Below are 19,331 nucleotides of genomic sequence, written 5' to 3' on the forward strand. Positions count from 1 at the left end.
TCAACTATTATACAAATCGATATTTAATGTGCCTAGAAATTCAATATCTCAACTTAGTCTTAAAATCTTTAAGTTGACAGCTTAAAAACAATAATTGTTACTTTTTGAAAAAAAATTGGTTATCAACACCAACTTCTTCTCACATCCTCTTTCATGCGCAGTCCATTATTGTCAGTTCAAATGAGTTTTTACATTTTAGTGCAACTGATTTGATACAGTTAGGAGCACAGGACAGGTATGAAACCAAGAGGTATGTATACATATATATATGTATTATTTTCAATATCCAAGCAAAAACTTCAGAAGATGTTAATGTCAAATTCACATAGTGTGCTTTATAGAATACGGTACACAACTCCCCTTTCAATAAAATAAATCAACTTAGAAGGATTCTTTCTTTCTCCAAACGACGTTTTCCTTCACGCAGTGGAAAACAAAAAAAGTGAATGAGTAGAGTTACGTGGATTCATAAAGTCATAAGTCCCATGTTTGGGTATGGAAAATATTGTTTCAATTGATTTTCACTGACACTTCTTAAATGGATCATTCACTCTAATACATAACTGTACATAAAACTGATAAATTATCTTTATATATCGTCGTCAATTTTTGTCATCTCTTGGTTGGTGGTGTACAGCAGCAACGTATCTTCGTCCACAGTATTGACATGTATGAATTCCGGGTTGATCCTGACAAAAACAGAAATACATGTGAACATAATCAAACTAGGTTATGTAATTATCATCATGTATGATAATAAAATGTACAGATATCGATTATATTAGATAATAGATATGTAGCATTTGAATTGTTCAAAAAACATGGAACAAGTAACTAACCGATGTACAGTGAACTACAAATAAATCAAGTCTGTAAATTGCTTCAACTTTAAAAACACGAGATACTAAAACGAGGAGAAAACACAAAGAAAAACCCCCAAATAAACCATTCATGGAGATATTGAGTCATTCTTTCAAAAGCATTAGACTTTCTTGAAAGTTTGTCAGTAAATAACTTTTAATTCAGTCACGTGCACTGCACATGAAACGCATCTTTCATTCATTGTGTAATCTTATAAAGCTATTTACAATAGCAGTTTATAAATGTCAACTTCAAGAGAACATTAGTTTATAGATCTGTGGTAGGATTTATAGGAGATAGTGATACTATGTGTGATTTCAAATTGGTGTTGGTACTGGCTTTGGGAGCACAAGTCAGATTGCCTTCCAATTCATACTGTACTGATTACTCAACACTAGACAGGATCTTTTTAAATATTTTGGTCCTAACAACAACACCAAAAGGTCAACACTTCACTTGAAATCACCTATTGAGGTGTTAACTTACTAAGTTAATGAAGACTTTGGGATGACCTAATGGACCCCCACCTCCGTCACAATTAACGCTCCTTCCATTGATCACTATTGGTGGTTCTTCATGGACCAGATCTATTGCAAACTTCTCATTTACCTTTCAGGAAAACAAAACCAAAGGATACATTTGCCAAGATGAATAATTTGATGAAAACCTCATCATTTGATGGAAATATAAGTTTAAAATATAGATTTGTGTCTCTTTATAAGGCCATGATGAAAGTAAAGATTAATAATGTGAATCAGGGTTATTATTCTAACTGTAAAGTTTAAAACTTTACAATAGTGTTACACCAATAAATTAGAAAATTTTTCATTGACAGATTGTTTGCACAAATTTGAAATAGACCTCTGATCTGATACAGAGTGGGAAAGGAGAGTCCCCCACCCATGATCCACAAGTGTAAAGGAGTCCCTTGAAATCTGAGATCATAACACATTTTATTTGCTTATATGAAAAAAAAATTGTGAGAAAATCAGGCTAACAATTATTAAGAGATAAACTCAGTTTTTTCTTTTCGTTTTTCAAATTCATTGGAAAGAAACAGTGAAGTTTTCATAGTGAAATTCCCCCTCATTTGCTCATCAAATCATTTTTGGTCGACAGTTGTGCCACTTCTTTCCAATAGGACCGTTCTTTCAAGAAAAATCACCAAACAACTATTGAAATTAAGTAATCTTCTGGGCTCCTCTCTGAGAAAGTCCTACATATGTGCACATGATTATTCATTAAGAACTCTATGCGACCCAACTTTAGTAAATATTTTGATATTTGAATGGCATACTGATGAAAACAGAATGCATATCAGTATTCATAAATATGCAACAAATATCCTGTTATTTGTAAGTACAATAAATAGGGTCTATGGATTCCATATGCATGCAGGATAATAAATTGAATTTGAAGACCCCCCCCCCCCCTTCCCAATCAGTTCCTACTTCCTACTAGAAAAAAAACAACTTACCTCTTTTTCTCTATCAAGAAATCTAAGTTTTCTGTAATCTCCTTCATCATAGACCTGTAAAAAACATCAAAATTAAGGAAATGTAAAAGGCAAATGGTCAAATAGAAGTTGGCATGCTTCCTAGTATTCCTAGACAAGCAGTTTTTTTTCCCTTCACTGAAACAGCAAATTGTAGTTAGGTTCTACAGTCATATTCATAGACATAACATGCAGTCCATCATTTTTTTTTAATGAATTGAAATTTGAATTCAATCGGTCAAACACAAACTGTGAGGGGTTTGCCTCATGCAGACAATGCCTGGAAAATAAATGAAAAATCTGACTGCTGAGGATTACTAACTATCAAGATCGACTTGGTAAAGAAACTTGTGGTATAACAATTGCAAACGTTTTTGACAAAATAATTTTTGACGTGTGACTTTTCTTTGTGAAATGCAAAGCTAAAGTTTTATTTAGCTCAGGCCCTGGGCATATCAGATCTAACTAAGTTACATGTAGTAACTTAGTAGAAGTCTTAGATATTAAGTTCAGACATCACAAAAAAAGTGTTTCTGTTTGATAACTAACATGACTAGGGTCTACATTATTATACAGCAGAGAGTTTGTTAATGATGGTATTGGTAACTCACTTACTATACTATCGGATGAAGAAAAGTTGTCAGTGCTAACTAGCCAGGAGGCTCCTAGAGAGTAAAAATCATTTACTAACGTATGCTTACTCTCAACGGAGCCAGGAATTGCTTCCCATTCATCTACACATACCACAAAAAACCCTGAAACTTTCGCCCCCAAGATTTCTACTTTCCTTCTAAAAGATCTAGCTCTAAATCATGTAAATGGGATACAACTTCATTTCCGACATTTCTACGATATTGATTTCATTTTTAAACAAGAATGTATTAAAAAAACGAGAAAAATGTTATGAAAAGATTGGGAAAACTTGCCGTGTTTACATCGCCATCTTGATTTCATTGTTTTTCGCTTGGCGACAGCACGCAAACTGCACAATTTTCTTGTTTTTTTAATGAATTCTTGTTTAAAAATGAAATCAATATCGTTGAAATGTCGGAAATGAAGTTCTATCCCATGGCCATGTACATGATTTAGGGCTAGATCTTTTAGTTTTAGAAGGAAAGTAGAAATCTCGGGGGCGAAAGTTTCAGGTTCTTTTGCGGTACTATATGGGCACTAGTATTCAACCCGGCATAATTCAAAGATTTGGACAAATTACCCCAAATATTTAGAAATAGGGAATTTATCTTAATTTCTATTTTCATACCTTTGTTATTTCCAGGGTAATCTGTTGTCAGTATTTTCTTTATCAATTTGTCAACTGTATGCGCGGAGCAGCGATGACCTTTTGCACTGAACTGCACTAGTATTCAACCTAGTGTTGATAGATAGCGATTCTCAAAATGGTTTAGATTGCTAAACTAGATCTATGTCAGTCTCAGTCTCTGCCTCTGACTAATTCTGTTTGGTCTCATCTCAAATGGTCAAGTCCATAGTCGGATGGGACAAGTGCAGATTGACAGACAGGGCCATCTTTCATCGCTAGGTTGAATACTAGTGCCAAAAACCATTGCCATATAAATAATTCAATCACCCACGCACACAGTCGACGGGTTGAGAAAAAAAAAGCCAGCATTTGCTCTTGTAAATAAGACAGGTCTGAAATTAAAGGAGAATGAAACCCTTGAAACCAGCTGAATCCATATCAAAGAGAAAAATCAAAGATACATATTGTTGAAAGTTTGAGGAAGATTGAATGAATAATAAGAAAGTTATGAGATCACTAATGCCATGTAGATCCACCCATTGGCAATGCGACCAAGATCTGTGATGTCACACACGTACAACTCCCTCATTACTTTAGTACTTATTTCACTTATATTCTCACTTTTATAGTCTATCACAAGGTGAGGTGTTCTCTTTATGAGAGGACAAGTACAGAGGTTTCACAACATTATATCATTGATGAATCGAGAGAAAAGAGATGTTTTGGGGTATATTTTCAGTGTCCAAAAGGGGAGAGTTGTTTATCTGTGACATCATAGATCTTGGTCGCATTGCCAATAGGAGGATCTCCATAGCATTAGTGATCTCGACATTCAAATGCTCATAACTCTTCTATTGCTAGTCCTATTTTACTCAAACTTTTGTTGATCTTATTCTTTGATTTTCTGCTTTCACAAAAGCTAACTTGCTCTAAGAGTTTCAATCTGTCTTAATTTAAGGTAAATTCCATATTTCTATATGAGGAAACTCTCCAAACAGGTTGAATATATAATTATGATGGTGGTCCCCAAGTCTGCGCACCTAACGATTTGAGTTAAGATGTAACATGAACTTCTTTTTATTTCACAAAATCTTTCTGTTAATAATGTTCCTAATATTATCATGAGTAAGACTCAAGAGTACCAAATATCTCATTGAAATTTGAAAGAAATATAGGATTTTCTTTGAAAAAACCTCAGGCAGTCATTTTCAGATTGAAAAAAAATGGTACCCCATGTCTGCGCACCCATTCACTTTGCACACGATTCGGGTATTTTGATGAGAAAGGCTGCATTTTGAGGCCGTCACATGAAATGCCCAAAATTCATTATTTTTCCATCATTTTGAGTCGGATTTTTTTAATGAATATCTGTCTATGTAGTATGTGGTGCATGTGTAAAGTTTTTTTCTTTGCGTTAAAACATCTTCTTTTACTAGAAAGTAGAATCGCGCAGACTTGGAATTGGGGGAACTTGCCATTACTAATACTAGCTAGTAGTAGTACCGTAAGGGCACTAGTATTCAACCCGTTTGGAGAGTTTCCTCGAATATATAGAAATATAGAATTTACCTGAATTTCAGACCCGTCTTATTTCCAAGAGCAAATGCTGGTTATTCTTTTTCCGTTATTTTTTTCTTCAACCAGTTGACTGTGTGCGCGGGCGATCGAATTATACGGCGACGGATTTTGGTACTAGTATTCAACCCGTCGGTACTAGTATTCAACCTAGCGATGAAAGATGGCCCTGTCTCTCAATCTGCCCTTGTCCCATCCGACTATGGACTAGACCATTTGAGATGAGACCAAACAGGGAATTAATCAAAGCCAGAGACTTACATAGATCTAGATCTAATTTAGCAATCTAAACCCTTTTGAGATTTGCTATCAATCCTCACTAGGTTGAATACTAGTACCATTCAGTGCAAAAGGCCATCGCCGCATAATTCGATCCTCCGCGCATACAGTCGACAGATTGACAAAGAAAATATCGACAACAGATTACCCTGGAAATAACAAAGGTATGAAATTAAGATAAATTCCCTATTTCTAAATATTTTGGGGAATATGTCAAAATCTTTGAATTATGCCGGGTTGAATACTAGTACCCATACGGTAGTACTAGTCACAGGGGCCGCGGAAGCGGGGGGGGGGGGGGGGGGGGGGCTGGGGGGGCTTCAGCCCCCCCACTTTTTTCCAAAACCGTGTACAAAAACACAAAAATGACCATACGATTGTGATTTTGTACATGTCATGGTCAGCCCCCCCACTTTCAACTTTGAAAACCGTTCCGAATTCCGCGGCCCCCGAGTCATGCTGTAACTGTAATGTAAGTTAGTTAGATGAAAGCAATTCCGGGCTTCGTTGAGAATGAGAGTAAGCATACTTATAACTTAGTAAATGATTTTTACTCTCTAGGAGCCTCCTGGCTAGTGCTATCTTACATGAAATGGTTCCCGGCCCAATCAGATACGTCTACGGCTACCACATACGCGCCCCGCCAGCTGGCCAACCCTAGCGTGCGGGCACTGCTGAGCCTGAGCCTGAGGCGCTGGCTGGACAATTGGGGGCCAACCGGAAAACAGATTGGAATTTAATTTACTGTAAATATTTAAGTAATATGAGACTAAATCACCTGTCCTGTATGAGTGACTTTCTCCGCCGAACAACACAGCCTTGTTGAACTCACAATTGGTTGCCTTACAGCCGAAAAACGGGCTAAACTGGATGAGTTTGCTCTCAGAAAAAGTGACCTGAGCGCCGCCATGTTGAATATTTTTCATCCTTGTTCGCAAATGTGTTGTAATTGCAAAATTTAGTTTAAAAAATCTGACTTATTCATTTCTTCGATTAACTTAAAAAAATGTTATCTCAACTAAAAATATATAAATGTGGATCATTTTCCATCAGGCCTATCGAGTATTCTGTTTTTACAAGATAAAAACCGTAAGGTCATTGTTATGCTCGACCAACATTAGGCCATTACCATTATCAACGCATGCAATTCTTATACACACATATCGAATGGGGATATCACAATATATTGTGATGCAATCATACAACTTGCGCAGGAGCTAAATCCCCGCACAGTACCGGTATAGTATAGTGTGAGTGGGCTACATGACTGACACACTGGACTGGTCTGCAGCTGCAAGCACTCTAAAGTTAAACAGCTAAAAAGTCTGAGCTCAGCCAGGCCAGGAATAGAGTTGTTTGTGCAAAGCAAAGTTCGAGCTCATAATTAATAATGGTAAGCATGTTGTATACTTAAAAAAGCCCCTAATTAATCCAACTTTTCTAAGCCTATTTTTCTTGATTAGCCATTAGGCCCTACCTAATCCGTAATCGAGAAAAATAGGCTTAACGTTAGAATTAGGGGCTTTCCCCCCATAATTTAGGGAAACGGGCCCGTTTCTCAACACCGTCACTCATAAGTCTAACTTCTTGACTAGATCAGAGATAGTGAGCTACTTCAACTTGTCCGCCAACCGTTTCACGAACATTGACGAAGCCGACTTTACCAAGATTGGGTACAAGTACAACAACCTCACTAAATATTTATTTTATGACACCTCCGAACCTGTCATAACTTCTTTCTTAATGATGTAGTGGCATCACGTGGGTTAGACAGCTGGCAGCCGTCTGTTTCGAGGAGTTTTTTAACATTTTTTTATTTTTTTAATTTCTCCTCATACACAGACGGCTCGCTATCGTGCAGCCAGCCACCATTAGGGGACTTACAATGCAAAATCCCCCCGTCGGGGCTCTTCAATTTTTGTCTTTAATGAATCTAACTTTTGAAAATTAACGCGACCGAAATGCAAATTAATATTCCCTCTTGACATTAATTGCCAAAAAACGGGAAAAATCAAGTTAAAAGGAACAAAAACAGTGACTTACCTCGGCTGTCGCGCAACTTCACCTCCCTGTTTTATCCGAACTTAATACACATAAACATATGGCCATTGAGTCCCCTCAGACCCCTGTACAGATCGCGCTAGAACTTCGGTCTCTGTATTTGGTGAGTGAAGCCAACGGAGTTCAGCTGAACATAACAGAGACCGAAGCTTTTGGTCTACACGTGGATATGCAAAAGTGCCTAGAATAGAAATTTGAAAATTATAATCTTACGTAATCAATCATGGTCTGTTAGTGTTTAGAGGTTGAAATTACATCACAAAACAAGTGGGATAATGCATTCAAAGATCGTTGTAATACAAAGAAACTATAAAAAGCCACAAAACCATTCATTTTGAAATAGTAAAATAATTTAATCGATTAAGATTCTACCACGTCAGGCCATCCATAACTGGACTTGTATTTTTCGTTTTCAGACCCCTATTATCATTTAGATAAATTCTATCTCTAATTTATGCATATATTTTTCAAATCGTAAGTTTCGGTATCAAAGATTTAAAAAACCCTTTTCTTAAAATATATATTTCGATGATTGGAACCGTGAAAGACCGTATAATTATCATCATTTTACAAAGAAAACCATTATGGTTTACTTTCGTAAGCTATTAAAATTGGATATCCCGGGGGTACCCATCTCAACGTCCACATGTGATTTCTTAGTCATGAAATAAATCATTCATAATTCCATTTTCTCAGCAATTGAATGCTCCAGTCTTCATGGTCTAAGTATGTATGATGCATAATTTACCTACAGGTGCTATTATTTTGAAAAGCTGTATTTCCCAATTCATCACAATATTTGCAATTATGTCATAATTTTTATTTTTGAAAATTATGCTATTTTGTGACTAAGGCTATGTCTCGTCTGCTCTTTTTACCGATATTATCGATATCAAGGTATTCTAGTTAGGAAGCCTTTCGTGAAACGGGTTTAGTAAGATTGGAACTAACTCCGTGGTTGATGGATAAAGATATGACTAACTTATTCCAGGTGTTGAGAAACGGGCCCCAGGGTCTAAACTTCCCAAACTAGTGACCAAGTCCAAGACCAAGACAAGTGACCCGAACTGAAGCCTGAATAGGTAACAGTTATATGTACTTAATGCATAGGCAGGAAGGTGACAAAAGTAAACTAATCACAAATGTCAAGAATTGGCATTTATATGATTTAGATCTAGGCATGTTACTTTATTTAGGAAATTACTAAGTATTGCTGTTGTGAGTTGTGTGTTGCTTTAGTTTTAGTTTAGGAATGGGTGTAGATTTAAGAATAAGATTACGGAAGACTCGACTCTAGATAACAATTTCTGACATTAGACTATAGACTTTCGTCTTTACAATTACTTTAGCCATTATTAGACCAGGCACCAGTGCCATATGGGCGGCTGTTAAAGGGAATTTGCTGATATATCAATCAGAGTCTCACACACAGTTCAGTGCAGTGTACGTACACCATCATCAATATCAATAGTTCAAGTCCAAATACTAACTTATTAGACAAAAAATAAGGAGACAAACTTTAAATTATTGACCAATTATCAGTAGGGTCACTTTATGACAATGTTAGGGTAGGGCTCAACATTAGCAGTGGCCCGGGGCAACCAAAAATGAGAGTCGGGCCACCAAAATTCTTTAAAACCGGCCCACACTGGGTGGCCCGGTTGGGCTACCAAACTAAAGTTTTGATAAATTGTAGTATTTTCTATTTTTTAAATTTAGGGCCACCAATATTGCGGGCCACCAATATGAAATTTATGATTTTGGATGACCGATAGGGCCACCAAGAAAATAGTTATTGTGGAGCCTTGGTTAGGGGTCCAGTGTGCGGCCGGCCCTACCCCAGGCCCAGCGGGCGGCCACCTATCATTTTGCAAGCATTTAGCACCATAGCCTATTTGTGACTAAACTAAACAAATCAATATCAAATTTCATACTTTACACTCCATGCCTCATGAGAAATAATAATATTCTGTAGAAATTTAGCCATGTTAAATGAAGAAAGAGTAGGCCTAATCTACAAAACCTGCCTTTTGTACACGTTCTACATAGGGTGGCCGCTCAGTTGACCATCTACAGTATAAAAATGGCTCCAGTGAGCGGCCACCCCCATGCAACTTTTTCTCTGGTGGTGTAAATAAAAATTTCTGCAGCAAAATATGGACCATTGACTTCATTCTCTATCATATTAGTTATCAGATTGAACAAATAAAGCTTATGAACTGGCTTATTAAGTATACCCAGTTGTTGTGTCCGGACAATTGGTTTTTAATAAACACCCATTTAGAAAAGTTAAGCAGTGTCTCGTCAATTTTTAGTGCAAAATCTTAGGCAATATTATAGAGAACAAAAAGAAAAAAAAAGGCTTCAAAACTTGAAGTGTCCGTGGACACGCCACCCCCATCCTATATCAAAGTTTCTTTACTCATCAGTTAAGAAACTGCAATTTTTTGTCCTTGACTAATGGTGCCGATTGCAAATGATGAGTGAGACTCATGCCTACTGCTTCCGCCAAGTATATTTTGGGTGCACTAGAACCTATTTGACAATTTCTAAGTTAATTTCTTCAATCAATTTTCAAAAATATTTTTTTATTTTTAGTTTTTATTCACCACTGGCCGCCCTCAGGAGCATACTCTAGCAATATCCAAGTAGCAGACATAGTTCAGATAAACAAGCGGATGGTGGGCCATTCTTGAATCTTTGTCACATGTGTGACTGAAATTATGACAAATCTTAATTGACTTTTCATAATTAGTTATAAAATCTAAAAATTTTAGAGATTTAGTAGATCTAATTCAAATATAACATGTTTTGTCAGCTATCAATTGGAAATATTTTTTTGCTGTCTCCAATATGCAGGGTCAAGGTCAGAGGTCAAAAGAAATGGGTCACATGCGTGACTTCACACAGAAGCATGATTTGAAAGTTTAATTTCATTTTCAAAATTAAACTTTATCATCATTATTTTGATTATTATGATTGGTGCTGCTGAAAAGGGCTATATCTCATTCCACATGTTTTATTTGTTTTGTTATTTTTTAATAAAATTATTATTATTACTTATTATTTGTACTGCGCTTTTCCCATTAGGCCCAAAGCGCTTACAATGAATTAATTAAATGTAATATTTTAAAAACTACAAAGTACGAAAGAGATGAGTTTTTAATGACTTTTTGAAAATTGCTAATGTTGGTGTTAAAATGAATCATTACCAGCATCGTCACTTTGCTAATCAGGCAAGTCTGTCTTCGACACCCCCCCCCCCACAAAAAAAATAAATTGTTGCACTTGGAACTACTTGGAGCTTTGGTAAATTGGTAAAAGCAAAGCTTTTCATCACGAAGACTCAGCTCCAAGTATTTCCAAGTGCAACAATTTATTTTTTTTGTGGGGGGGGGGGGGATGTAAAAAACTTTTTCACTACTAAAACTGAAAGTCATTCTTATCATCCATCTGGATGTACCCAGGATTGCTGTCTTCTAAACGTTATCCACATATGAGGAAATATCTTGGTTAGGCAGCCCTCCATTCACTTCAACATCACTGAGTGTCTTATGATTGGAGGGATGTCATCCTTCAGGTTCCACAGAATCCACACCCTCTCAATCTCGCTCCTGTCTCAATTCTTGAGATGTTTGTGTCTTTCATTAACAGCAATATTGATGTAACTTCTGAAGGTTTCCATGGCAAAGAATAATAGTGTAGTAGGTTTCACGGTACACCATTTTTCCAGGGCAAGTGTTGGTCCTAAAAAGGACCACCCAAACTCGACGTTTCGACAAGTACACAAGAACACACATGTCTAAACGTCGAGTTTGGGTGGTCCTTTTCAGGACCAACACTTGCCCTGGAAAAATACATGGTGTACCGTGAAAACCTACTACACTAGCAATATGGATGGCGTGGGGACCAGACCTCATTTATGTCTTTACATGTATGTCCTTTGTTGTTGACCCTTGCGTTGATGTCAGTGATATAATTTGTGTTGCATTTAATGGTTCTGTCAACTTGGATGCCACAATTCCCCTTTATTGCTCTTCCATTGACCATCTTTGTAACAGATCAGATCAATATTCAATTTGATAGTAAATCAAAATACTGTAAATGGACAAAAGCTTGACAATGTTTGTTAATGGTCATTTTATGTTTGCATTTAATTTTTTCACAGATCTAAATGAGCAGCTCATCTGACTTGAAACTAAAAGAAAAGAAAACAAAAACCCAGCTAATCCAACATGACAAGTGTATTCCTGAGAACTCTGAGCTTTGGTCCTAGGTATTGGATAGTCTCGCCTCTTCTGCATAGGCCAGCTGCACGTTGCCTAGCAACATGGTATCCAAATAGACAGGGCAAGATGACACCACAGTCATGGACAAAGAGGTTATCGGCCTCGGATAGCTCAAATGATTTGGGTTCTGCTTACATAGCAACCCCTGCACCACTTCTTCAGCTTGTCAACACAATGAAAAAGAAGTCGGCCATCAAACGAAGATGTAAAGATTGCAAAATAGTGATCAAGGACAAGAGAGCGTACGTCATATGCAAGACATCACCCAGACACAACCAAGTCCAGGGATAGCAAAATTTCATGTTGAGGAATGGACTGCAGCTGTGAAATACAATTCAGAGAACGCTTGATCGCATTGATATTATTTAAGGAAGTTTGTCGATCATCTTCATCAAGTCAGTATAGTCGAGTGTAAGATTTGACCAAACATGTCTCCAAATGCAAGGTACAGGTGCTCTGCTTGAGTAAACTCTGTTGACTAGTAACAACACCTGGTTTGTCAAGTCTGTGCAAAATATGTTCATCTTTAAAGCAATTATGTAACTTTTAAGATGATTTATACAATTTATGCAGACTTTACTATCTTTTTAAGATATCCTTTTTTTGTAACTGATCATGAAATATTATTTGATTCAATTCTGTAGTGTTACGCTAAGTGTTAAATTGCAACAATTTACAACAAAAAGAAATTTAAAATCCATCCATTTAAAGTTGGGCGACAGTATACCTACTCTTCAGGTTCTTTGTCAGTTTTCAAAGCATAATTTAAATATACTTTGGGGGAATTCCAATTATAAACTTTTTGTACCAAAATAATAAAGAATGTATATGATTTGGGACTTTCACCAAAATTTTGAATGAGTTATATATACTGCACAAAGTAGTGCACTAATGGGTCTACTCTCCATACAAATATATGGTCCATGATCATCAGCTGTTTTTCAGGTCATAGCTTGAATGGGACGGCATCTTGTCTCTTGTGCAGTGTACCTTTCTACATTCCTCCTAAATATAGAGAGAATGGAAAGCTCACACTTGTTTCTTTCCCGCAATTATGTTCCGATTTCATTCTGGACAAAGATGATTTCATTTCAGATAGGCCAATGAGCTAAACACAGAATTTATAAAGTAGAGGAGACTAAAATGAGTTGCATTGATTTGATTGCTTAAATTGTAGGGGTTGATGCAAGTATTCCTATTTGCAATAGATTACAAATTTCGATTGGAGTTTTATGATTGATAGATTAATTGTATAAAACTTCATCAAATCATCATACTATCTGCTGCTAGATGCAGCCAGCAATGGATTGCAAATAAGTAATTAATTGCAAGACTTGTCAATTGTGATTCATTTTGTACCTAAGACTGGCTTTTCAAATGATTGAATTGTTTGAATGAATGATTGTTTGAACATATCATGTAACCAAATGAAACAACCAATTGTGAAAGATACAGTAAGCATAAAGAAATGATTTTTTTTTTTTTTGGGGGGGGGAGAAATCTGCTACAAGCATAGTTGTTTTGGTAATTGATAATCCCATATTTCTATGGTGTACTATCCTGGAACACAATTATTCACCAAACTTTTACTCTCACTTTTCAGAGGAAAATTTAGCAAAATGGAAATGTAGTTTTGTCAGAATGTTATCACAATCACATCATATGGTTTGCTAAATTACTACATTCATATGTCAACCTTAACTTGTGTAGAGTTTGAAATAATAAAGTTATAATTACATGATTCATTTGTCGTGAATAAAAAGATAATTTTATTGCAATTCATTCTGTAGTTACAATGTGGTTTATGTCATCTCTAAACAGCATGAAATCTTAAGAATTCAAAATCTGTAGAAAACATCCATTCAACTGACTAGTGAAAAAATAAAGACATCTTTAGATTTTTTCCAATTTTTACTGCAAGTATTTTGTTATGTAATTAACCCGAAACAGACTGGGCTATTTTGACGCCTAAGAAGATGTGGGGGGGCTGATTCAGCCCCCCTTATGATCTCAGCCATCAAACACGACGAAAATTGGCACGCACGTTACCCATGGCATAATCAACAAACAAACAAGATCAAATTCTGTGAAAATCTCATTGCTAATTACATGTATGCTAATTTATGTGTAAAATCAAAAGTTTGCTCTAATTAAAGGAGAATGAAATCTTTAGAACAAGATAGCTTGTGTGGAAACAGAAAAATCAAAGAAAGAGATCAACGAAAGTTTGAGAAAAATCTGACAAATAATGAGAAAGTTATCAGCATTTGAATATTGTGATCATTAATGCTATGGAGATCCTCAAATTGGCAATGCGACAAATATGTGTGATGTCACTTGTGAACAACTCCCCATTACTTTAGTATATATTTCACTTAAATTGCCTCTTTTATCACATCTATCAGTAGATCATGTGTTGTTTCTATAGGAGGGCAAGTAATACAGATTTTTAAAGAAAACATAATGGATAAACAGTTTGTATCACCATAAGAAAAAGCAAAAGGTGACATTTTGAGGGTATTTTATAGTCCATCAAAGGGAAAGTTGTTCACATGTGACATCACACATCCTTGCCGCATTGCCAATAGGAGGATCTCCATAGCATTAGTGATTGCAATATTCAAATGCTCATAACTTTCTCATTATTTGTCCAATTTTTCTCAAACTTTCTTTGTTCTTATTCTTTGATTTTTCTGTTTCGACACAAGCCTACTTGTTCCAAATGTTTCAATCCCCTTTAATTAAATAATGCCCCTAAAGTGCTTCTTTTTGGTTCAGATTGAGGGGGGGGGGGGGGCTGGCTAAATCAGCCCGCCCCCCGTCTTATTCGGGTTAAATAATTTCTCCATGGCTTGACTTTGGAGTTTGAACTTCATTACATTTACCCCATCTCACCTTACATGTGCAGGAAATAACATACAAATTACATTATGAGATATTTTGAATACACCTAAACTTCTTTTGGATATGTGCATGTCCAATAAAATTCTAATAAAGAAATATCTGTGCTACATAAATAGTACAAGTTAAAACATACTTTTCCCCTGAGACATCGCCCGATACATGAGTTGGAAAAGCAAAATTAATCCATACTACTTTAAGTACAAGACATCTAAAAAAAAAAGTGATGTTACATGTTTTTTTCTTGGTGATTATTGCAAATTTAAAGGGGGCGATCATCCTGACAAATAGTTTGTTGTTAAAATACCTGAAAAATAATGGTGAAGGTTTGAAGGAAATCCATCAAGATTTAAAGAAAGTTATTAGATTTTCATGTTTTGGATTTGTAACATCATAAACTGCACAGCTGCAGATGTCTTATATAACATTAAAATACATGAATTTCAATTTTTAATGGTTCATGATGGCTACAATTTTTTTTTTCAGGAGCAGGTGGGAAATAATCCATCTGTTGATATATTGAAGGTAAAATAAAACTGTTTATCATTTTATGAGAAAATTACATTCACTGAGTTACTAATTCATGATACATGGAAAGCTACTTGCATATGACGTCACAAGTCGAGAAATGAAACTAACCTTTTTAATCTTTTATAGAATTTCTCAAACCCTCACCATTATCATTTTATCTGCTATTTTACAATAAACATTTTGTTAGGGTGAACTACCCCTTTAGATTTTTAATAAATCGGACATGAAACAAAAAAAAACCTAAATGCACTCGCATTTTTATCCGAGAGCAATCGACGGTGCAATCTTAAATTTCTATTAAGTGAAAGTGACAGACATGTTTATCTGGCCTCATGAGTGTGATGTTTTTTTACTAATATAAATTTCTCTCTGAATTCAGTTGAGCCAAATTGCAAAAATAGTTGCCACCCAAGGCAACTTAATTTTCAACCAATCAAAAGCATGCAATGGCACTTGATTTTTCAAGTGACATTTAAACACAACTCTTTCAATATCGAGCCCCTGATTATATATCCTCAGGGTTCCCAGCTTTTCAAGAAAACAAAATTCCCTGATTTTCCCTGATGAAGTTTAAAAATCCCCTGATAATTATATAAACCCATTCCCAGTTTCCCATGTTTTGTAAGTTGTTACAGTGAATTACATGTATTTTCAGTATTTATACAATAATGTTAGTCATTCAATGGATGTTTTAATATGCAACAAAATATTACCAGAGGCTGACTGACTACCAGGCTTTCGAGTTTTGGGCTGATCAAAATTCCCTGATTTTTCCCTCATTCGAGGCATTTTCCCCTGATTTGAGGTATTTCTTTTTAAATCCCTGATTTCCCCTGACTGAAAAAAAGTAAAATAATTTTCCCTGACGGGCTGGGAACCCTGAATTCTTGTTTACATATTGTAAATCGAACAAGCAGGATGACGTAACAGTATACAAAAAATCCCAGCTGGGTTTAAGGAGAGATCTGTGGGCTAATTCAATTTGGCATAATATTAAGCATACATCTACAAAACTGAGAATATATGTCATATTTTTCATATATCAATCACATTTGTCTCGAAACCAAGATTAATAACTTTAATATATACATTGCAAGTTTGTACTTTTTATAGGAAAATATAAAGTGACTATCATAATGAATCTAAGAGCAAGAAATGTCTAATACATGTATAAAATTGTAATAGAATGGACATGTCTACAATTAGAAATATTGGCACAATGATTATAAGTCTAATAAAACATTCCTTAGTCGGCAAGTTTTGATTGGAGGAGGAAATTTTAAAAACATGTTTATGAGTACAATGGATCATTCATTTCATCTCTCACCTAATGAAGTATTCTGTCCATTGCATGGATGGAAATAACATTCATTATTTGGTTTATATGACACCTAAATATATATTCTTTTTCATATGAATTATCAATTTTGATGCAAAATAGGCTCATGCGAGCTCGTTTTTTTTTATTGTCGCGTACATATTAAACATGCGCACTGTAAACACGAGTGAAGTGCCTGCCTGTATCGATCCGCTCGTAATGGACAAAATCATATGGATCCAAAATTGCACGGCTGAATGATCGAGGTGTCATATATCAAATGATTAAACATGCAAATTAATACTCAAATTGATACAGGCCCCCCCAAAGGCCCAAAATATTATCGAAAGCGATTTCTTTTCTTATTGCCAATGCATGATAGAATATACAGTTTAACTGCCCAAGTCTAACTTCATTAGAAAACAGGAATCTGTACTTCCAAGAGGGTTAATATTTACACATTTGACATAATTTGTCATTGTATGAAAAAAATTGCTTTGTTTTAGGCAATCATTAACCTGGAAGGTACATGTAGACTTGTGCAGACCTACATGTAACTGTAAATAAAAATGTATTGATGTTGGTTCAACTCCACATAGCTATGATACTGGAGGATACATTTTAGTGGATACAAAAGATAAAATGTTACAAACCACCGTTACCTAATTATATAAGCTTATATTTCAGCATTTTTTTTCTCCTTGAGAATTTTCATGATTCAGGTATAATTCATAATAGACTTCCTGAACTACATGTAAAATAAATTGAGCTCTTACAGACATGAAAAAAGGGGCATTTCATAGGCATGCATGAATGACAGAAATGTGATTCTGCAACTTTCTGTCTTTCTTGGAATAGTGTACTGACATGGTATGATCAGTACAGACAGCAAAAAATATAAAAATTTGTAACGGAAATGTCACCAACATTATAATCATCAAGCCATTTATTTGGAACAAGTAATTTATAATTTTAACTCCACAAAGGATGTATGGCTATAAACCTACCATTTCAACAAATATTTAGGGTTACAGCTGGCAGTCGAAATATCCATCGTCATTGACAACAAATTCTGCTGACATATGTCTTGTGATTTATCCTTTTCAGCACTTTTATATCATCTACTATAGATGAAATTGCCTCTGGCAAATCTCCTGGGACTCCAGGGCCAATCTTACAAAGAGTTGCGATTGATCCGATCAATCACAACAATGGACGGCCAGCAACGTCAACATCTATTAGGAATGTTTGTTCAAAATATTTTCCAACTGTGAAGTACATATTTATGCATTCATTGTTTTCTTGAAAATTCACTACGCTTCTCTTTACAAAGGACATTTTGCAAATTTTCTGTAGAAAAAAACTATGACACAGATGGATTTCCATAGAGTTACGATTGATTGGATCAATCGTAACACTTTGTAAGATGGGGCCCTGATATCTATTTGGCTTGGACGATGATTTGTATATTCAGGTCTTGAAAAATGCCTCAACTTGATACACTTTTATTAGGGTAATGCAGACTCCACCGCATTCCACTGCAAGCCTCTGTAGTCATGGATTTGATTTCAGTCGTTGTGCGATAATCTTCTCCCGCTGGTTGATTAAGCTACAGCCGAAGCCTGTCTTCCTTTAGCCATGACTTCTTCAATAGCTTCCACCGTCCTGGGAACGTCATTAAGAAGCTCGGCACCATCAGCTGTGATCACTACATCATCCTCAATACGGACCTAGATAAGATGAAGGAGGAGGAGATGGGAGAGGGGAATAGTATCATTAATCCCAATAAGGCATTGATATACTGCTATTCCATGTCACATAATAAAAATTGAAAGCATAAAAGAGTGTGAATGAGATTATAGATAAAAGAACTTGCGATGTTAAGGTACTACTTCAGTTTGTGGAGCGTTGTGGCCCAGTGGATTAGTCTCCGGACTTTGAAACAGAGGGTCGTGGGTTCAAATCCCAGCCATGGCATAATATCCTTCAGCAAGAAACTGATCCACAATGTGCTGCACTCAACCCAGGTGAGGTAAATGGGTACCGGTAGGAAGTAATTCCTTAAGAAGCTGTGTGCGCTGTGAACACCTAGCTTAGCCGGGTAATATAGGAGCGCCTTGAGCACCTAACAAGGTGGATATGTGCGCAATATAAATACCCTATATTATTATTATTATTTAGATTTGAAGTCTCTCATGATGTTAAGATTCTCAAATTGAATGGTAAATTTATTCTCATCAATATGTGCTCGAGCTGATGAGTAGATAGATACATAATGGTTTCATTCTCAAAACCATGAGCAAAGTATACATAGACAAAGTGAGTATGAGACTAAGTGATGGTTTGACCAAACAATTAGAAGAAATTGATCGTAAACCCCATTGGTCTAGCCATGATGGTGTTAAGTGATCTGAGAATTATACCATCTGATAGTAGACCAAGGGGATACAAACTAACTTATCTCAATTTATAAAACTTACCCCTCCAAATCCTCTGAATCTCTGCAAGACTTCGGGCACCATGAATCTAGATCTTGCTGGGTCGTTCAGCGCTTCATCCAACAGCTGCAAAAACAAACAATATACAAACACATTGAATAAAATCGCCTTTGGGGTGTAACATACAAAACACAATAAATGTTTACGTTAATCATGTCCTAACAGAATCGATTGGCAATTACATGGACCTTAGATTAAAGAAACACATGGACAGTCAATTTGTTATATTCCATTCAAATCCATTTGGTGATCGTTACTACAA

The 19,331-nt window shown here is 35.8% G+C and overlaps 2 protein-coding genes and 1 long non-coding RNA gene across 6 annotated transcripts in view; 1 reads left to right on the forward strand and 2 right to left on the reverse strand.

Annotated features, from left to right (window-relative positions):
• LOC129273340 (NADH dehydrogenase [ubiquinone] iron-sulfur protein 6, mitochondrial-like) lies at positions 1–6,408 on the reverse strand. The gene is made up of 4 exons (XM_054910364.2): positions 6,250–6,408; positions 2,339–2,392; positions 1,348–1,470; positions 1–689 (listed from the first exon to the last, which is right to left on the reverse strand). The coding sequence occupies exons 1-4, from the start codon at positions 6,379–6,381 to the stop codon at positions 603–605; spliced, it is 396 nt and encodes a 131-aa protein (XP_054766339.2). The 5' UTR covers positions 6,382–6,408; the 3' UTR covers positions 1–602.
• LOC135157687 (uncharacterized) lies at positions 6,138–13,599 on the forward strand. Its single transcript, XR_010296647.1, has 2 exons — positions 6,138–6,864; positions 11,701–13,599. It is a non-coding gene; the product is annotated as an uncharacterized LOC135157687 (long non-coding RNA).
• Positions 13,563–19,331, reverse strand: part of LOC129254515 (xaa-Pro dipeptidase-like) — a 25,456-nt gene continuing 19,687 nt past the window's right edge. For 3 of the 4 annotated variants that reach the window (XM_064114132.1, XM_064114139.1, XM_064114120.1), the window contains 2 exons: positions 19,052–19,135; positions 13,563–18,301 (listed from right to left, as the gene is read on the reverse strand). In XM_064114132.1, the coding sequence (XP_063970202.1) occupies positions 18,176–18,301; positions 19,052–19,135 (210 nt within the window). In that variant the 3' untranslated portion in view covers positions 13,563–18,175. The remainder of the gene's footprint in view (positions 18,302–19,051; positions 19,136–19,331) is intronic. The other variant, XM_064114126.1, reaches the window with a different exon arrangement.

Source organism: Lytechinus pictus, chromosome 2 (assembly GCF_037042905.1).
Source record: "Lytechinus pictus isolate F3 Inbred chromosome 2, Lp3.0, whole genome shotgun sequence".
NCBI classification, from domain to species: Eukaryota; Metazoa; Echinodermata; class Echinoidea; order Temnopleuroida; family Toxopneustidae; genus Lytechinus; species Lytechinus pictus.